Raw genomic sequence first — 6,040 nt, forward strand, 5'->3', positions numbered from 1 at the left:
GGATCTCAAAGTGGTGTCCATGAAGCATATACACTTACTGGTTTCTTTATTAGGAGCACCTGTACACCTGCACATTCATGCAATTAACCAATCGTGTGGCAGCAGCACAATGAATAAAATCATGCAGATTCAGGGCAAGAGCTTCAGTTAATGTTCACATCAAACATCAGAATGGGGTAAAATGTGATCTCCTGGGATTTTCAATACCACACCTTGACGTAGGTAGGCTACAACAGCATAAGACCACATGAGTTCCAATCCTGTCAGACAAGAATGAGATTCTGACCCTTCAGTCTGAATAGGCTCACTGGAACTGGACAGTTGAAGACTGAAAATAAAAATCAGAAGAAAAAAAACCCAGTGGGTGTCAGCCTACAGTGTGTGTATATGGAATAGTACATTGTCATGCTACAGGGAAGTACATAAGAATAGTCGATATCATTACTATGCAAAATGGTTACTGCTATTGCTAGAAATATGTGGGTTTTCAATTCAAACCACAAATCATGTAATCACTTACTGTACAGGCAGCTGGTTCTAATCCAAACAAAAGCAATTTTGTCAATAGCAGTGAGTGATCCACTGAAGCAAACCAGTCAATACATCACTGAAAGGGCACTGTAAAGCTGCTTATTAGCCAGACAGCAAACTTTATCATTACAAATGAGTGATGTAGCTGTACTGGCACGATGGCAGCCTGACTGATATACTGTACATTAAAAGCTCCTTTCTTAGACAGGAAACATGGAAGCTGAATTGGTCGTTCCACTATTTCATAGACTTTATAGTATGACAGTGGATGTTAGAATCTTAATCTTAATTACATACATACAAACAGTACATTGGTTGGCTGATTGATTGATCGATTAAGCAATCAAGTAAGCTTGTGACTCACTCGTGTTTTTGATATGTATATATACTAATAGAGAATTGGAAAATGATACAATTTGGTACAAATGGCTGCATTGTTTTGATATTTTATTGCTTCAGATTCTCCAAATGGTAAAAATGTTGTTTTTACGTTGTCTGTATTTCTATAAATATTCTAAACAATTTTAACTGTTTGGCCATTTTGCCAAAGTCCATTATAATGCATTAATAAGTACCGCTCTGCCTAACACACTTGGTTTGGGGGAAATGAAAAAGGTTTAAAATATGCTGAATGGCCAAATAACACCAGGTTGTTGTTTTTTTTTTCTGAAGGATGTGCTTTGTATATACTAATCTACTATAGTCCTTGACAAAGATGAAAATAGCTTGCGGAAATGCCAGTGTTGATTCAGTCGTTTTCAAAGCTGAGCTGTAGAAGAAGGATGACAGGCAGCATAATGGATAGAGTGGAGTTTCAGTCGCAGCTGAAAGGCACGTTTGGCTTATTTATTTTAGTGAAGCCTTTGTGAAAACACCTATTTCCACATGATGCAGGGAATAAAAACTCTATAATCAATGGACAGTTGAATACAATGCGTTCTTTGTAGCCTTCGCAGGTGCTTTAAATAACATTTGCTTCTGCTAAAAGGAGCAAATGGCATTAAAAATCACTTCCACCTCTGCTCAGTTGGCCCAAGAACAAATTCAGAGAGCATAACCTTAGTTGAAACGAGTTAGTCTAAGGGGGTGAAACACAACATAGGAGTGCAAATGAAACAACATTGTAACCCCGTATATATGCCTGGTCCCTTGGATTTCAGATTCAGCAACACACTAAGATATAAATAAAAATAACATTAGCAAAAAAAACAAAAAAAGAAAACATGGCAGACAAAAATATAACTACAAACTTGACATTTTGTATGAAGAACATTCTACCAATTTCTAGATGAATTCATTCACTGACATTCAAATTCAATAATCGCTTTATCCTAAGTAAGGATAATGGTGGAGCCAGAGTCTTTCCCCAGAACACAGGGTCTGGCTCTCAATAACGGCACTTATCTAAAATGAATGTGGACGTGTGTTCATGGAGCCCTGAGAAAGACTGGCATCCCATCCAGCATGCATTCCTGCCTTGTACCTAGTGGACAGGAGCCACGGTCACCCTGGTCAGGATAAAGTGCTTGCTGTATAGGAGTGACTTAACTGTATAAACAAAATTTTATAGGCCATATTTGAATGGCAATGTTTTATTTGACTTCCAATACAGACAATGCAAATGTCTCTGTAACACCAGTCCATATTATTTATTAACAAAAAACATCAATAAAAGTTTGTTCAAGTCCTTATATAAAATACTTTATAAAATAACAGGAAGGTGAAAAGATGCTGCATCGTCCAGATCACTGAAGTCCATGAGATACACATAGAAAAAGACTTCCAACACACCAAATGAAAAAGAAATGTGTTAAGCTCTTTGCAAATATATTACACAGCAAATATAAAGAAGTAGAAATAAATTATACAGAAGTTGCAGCAAAAGCCAGTATGTTTTGTTGAGAAACATATGAATGTGTTTGTTACACGCTTAAAAACGGTTCAATCCAGAACCCTTGGGGTTCTTTGGTTTGTCCCCCTGGGACATAGAAATGTCTTATGTACAACCATACAACTGAATGTTTCCCTACTCATTGGATGGATGGATGGATGAAGGGTGGGGGGGGGGGAGCTGAGAACACTTATCTATCCAAAGAATCCTTGAAAAACAATAAACAAAACCTTTCAGCCATGTGGGATGAAACCATTTATGTTAAGTGTTGTCTTGTATGATCAGTGACAGTGAAGTGTGAAAGGAGATCCTGTCATTCCTTTATGATCCCATTATGTACCCTTATCCTGCATGAATATAATGCATGATTATACAGTATATATCATTATTTTGATACCTGTTTATTATTTTGATACAGAAACACCTTATGTACGCAGAATTTTAAAAACATTATTCCTTTTGCCTTCAATGTATTATTTACACCCTTTCCCTTTTCATGTTTTATTTAGTTCTACTACAGCACTGTTGAATTCTTGAATCTGACTGTTCGCAGGGTGTTGATTAATTTTCTCTAACACCAGTTCTGACAAAAGTGCTGGCTGTAATTCAAATGACAGGTTTATATTAATGCGCTCATTCCGATATGCTCTCGTTTCTATAGCAACAGCTCATTCACAGGGACTTGAACGGCGGACGCGCCACATCATTTAAAGCCTAATAATAAACGGGTTTAAATGTGTTGTGTTATTTAAGAAAGAAGCTTTCTGTAAGTGGATGTTTGTTTTACATTTATGGCAGGTGTCTTGGGCATCAGTGCATTGTAACAGGGTTTCCACTATGGGAAAGTATTCTTTACTATAAAAATTAAACTGTTTATAGATGCTGTAACATGAGACTAGATACAGGAACTAATCTGTCCCACAGACGTTACGCAACATTAAACATAACTATAAACAGTTCACAAAGTATGTTATGCCGTCAGGTATTAGACACAAAATTATAATCGTTGGCAAATTACTGTGGTATAAGAGGAATACAACACTTTATGATGTGCTGTTGTAGGAAAATAATAGGAAAAAGTTATGTAATCAAGGCGTGGTAATGCATCACACCACCTGATCGTTGATAATTTTCCTGTGACTGCACACACCATAATGATTTACTACTCACTTAAATAACTTGTGTGTAAGTTACTATGTTGGACAACCTGTTTTTGTCAAACCAGTTCATTACAGCTCTATCTTGGTCTTATGAAGTTGTTGTTGTTGTTGTTGTTTTAAATGAATCTACATTTCTTGAGAATACTTCAATAGGAGAAAAATATACTGTAGGTGTAGACCAGAAACTTTCTTTAGATCACACAATATGGCTCCATGGGCGTTTGTGTAGGACTAGTCAAGCAGCAAGGGAAGCAGGCTCGGCATCGTGTCCTGAGCTCCTTGTTGAAAATGAAGCAAATGAGCGGATTGGTGGCTGCCTGAGCGAAAGTCAGCCATACTGCAGCATTCACGTATGCCCGCGGCATGCCACTTTCCTTGACCAATACTTGCGCATAGCACAACACAATGTACGGTGCCCAGAGTAACAAGAAAGCCAGAGTTATCATATAGTACATTTTCCCAATTCGCTTCTCCATCTTGAACTCATCCAGGACAAGCAGCCTTCTATTAGCACTGTGTGATACCTGCCTGATGCCCACGAGAGTGGGTGGTGTCGGACCATGTCCAAATCCAGCGATCCAGTTAGCAGCCGCTTGACCTGTGGCTCCAGGCCCATGAAAAGTCCAGTTGTGGCTGACAGCTGGGATTACCTGGGCTGGCTTCATCTTGCGGTGGTCATACACGAAGCAGAGCATCTTGACATACACTGCGTGTGTGGCTCCCACTACCACAGCCAACATCAGAGTGAATCCTAGCGTGTCGTTGACCCTCGCATAGCGTTGCTCAAACATGCACTGCTCCTCCTCATGCATGAATCTATATGTGTTCATGTCAAACACAGGTGGCAGGGCCATGGCCGCTGCCAAAATCCATGAAACACCAATGACGGCCGCACACGTCCATGGTGTCATACGCTTGGCATAAAAGCGGTGGTGTGCGATGGCCATATAGCGTGTGACACTCACACCAAACAACACGAAGGCAGCATGAAAGCAGAACAGAGCAGACAGAAAAGCCACAGCTTTGCAGCTCATAGCACCGTAAGCCCACATCGAGCCATGTGCCACAGACGCCATCATGAATGGGAAGCACGATGCCGAGCGCGCTATGTCACCCAAGCACAAATCAACAAGAAAATAATACGGTGCTTTGTGAAGAGAACGATCTTTAATCACCAGCAGCAAGACCAGCATGTTTCCCAACACACTGACCCCTGCAATGAGACCGAGAGAGGCCAGTTTCACAGCAGAAGCAGTGATAGCATAGTCCTGAAGCGAGGGCTTGTTGCTTTCACCGGGATCGCTCGTGTTGGCCATCTGCGCATGCGCACTGTCCACAGCGACACCCCGACTCCGTAATCCAGCATCAAGTAAACGCGTGCGTTAAAATGCTGGTGTCCATAGGGATTTTTGAGTCAACACATAAGAACCTTCTTTAGGGTACGCATTCACATCCATGCCCGTTTCTCAGTTCATCATCTGTAATCTGAACTTCTTCAATTCAGTGTTCCCAGCACACGAGCCATTTAATCCGTCATTTAATCCGTCATTTAATCCGTCATCAACCTTTTTAATCCGTCATTTTTAGAGGAGAACTTCAGTTGCTATGATTCCAATCTCATAGCATATCCTCATCTCTTTCGGATACATCCTCGCAGAACAGGAAATGTCCTTTTCTAGGCTCGTATTCCTAATCCTGCTCTTTATTTCACACCGCGTCCTCGTGCGTTTCAGCGTCCAGCACGGTGGCCGAGGTTCGAGAAGTCCAGAAGCCGACAGTAACGGAGAGAAAGGGTCCGTGTTCCTGTTTATTTCCTCCGTGGGGGCGGTGGACACAAGGAGGAGGAGGGGGGCTCTGCTAAAAACAGAGCACAACCCCGCTTCGGCTTCATGAGCAGCTGGCCAGATGTTTCGAGTCAGATTTGGTAATCCGAGGTGGTGTTCTGTAGCTATGGTAATCTCGTGTTTTTCAAGGGTGACTGTCCCTGTACAGACTGAAGTAAACGCGTCTTCTGCTCCAGTCCAACGCGCTTGCACTGAGCATTTAAAGACACAGAGAGCACAGAGACTCGCTCACAGTGATCATCTGTTTCCAGTTTAAAACACACTGCTTCATTAAACCCTGATATGACAGGCGTTAATGATATAAAGCAGGATTCAGTGCATGTGTTGATTCAACAGTGACGTGTTAAAGAGGTCATTATTTGTTACAGGGTTGTCTATAACTGTTACAGGACAGGAGCTGAGAAACATTTTTGCATAAGATTTACAATGATGATGATGATGATGATGATGATTATAAGGTTAGCACGCATTGTCCATGCAGAGAGGTGTGAAGTCACATGTCCCAGGTAGACCTTCCCAGTGTTCATGATGATGCCCTTCTTGATTTGTAATTTGCCCTACATTAGTCCTCATGGACACTGTTGAGGTCCAGGAAGGAGCAGAACAGTATCAAA

The 6,040-nt window shown here is 41.1% G+C and overlaps 1 protein-coding gene across 1 annotated transcript; it reads right to left on the minus strand.

The window, feature by feature from the left end:
* Window positions 1–1,152: 1,152 nt before the first annotated feature.
* gpr27 (G protein-coupled receptor 27) lies at window positions 1,153–5,310 on the minus strand. The gene has a single exon (XM_053636345.1). It carries the CDS (start codon window positions 4,896–4,898, stop codon window positions 3,774–3,776), a length of 1,125 nt encoding a protein of 374 aa, XP_053492320.1. The 5' UTR covers window positions 4,899–5,310; the 3' UTR covers window positions 1,153–3,773.
* Window positions 5,311–6,040: the final 730 nt, after the last annotated feature.

The sequence above is a fragment of the Ictalurus furcatus genome, chromosome 11 (assembly GCF_023375685.1).
Source record: "Ictalurus furcatus strain D&B chromosome 11, Billie_1.0, whole genome shotgun sequence".
NCBI lineage: Eukaryota > Metazoa > Chordata > Actinopteri > Siluriformes > Ictaluridae > Ictalurus > Ictalurus furcatus.

What these genes read in the sequence shown, in the direction of transcription:
- gpr27 (XM_053636345.1), bottom strand. Translation starts at nt 4,898, where the DNA reads ATGGCCAACACGAGCGATCCCGGTGAAAGCAACAAGCCCTCGCTTCAG.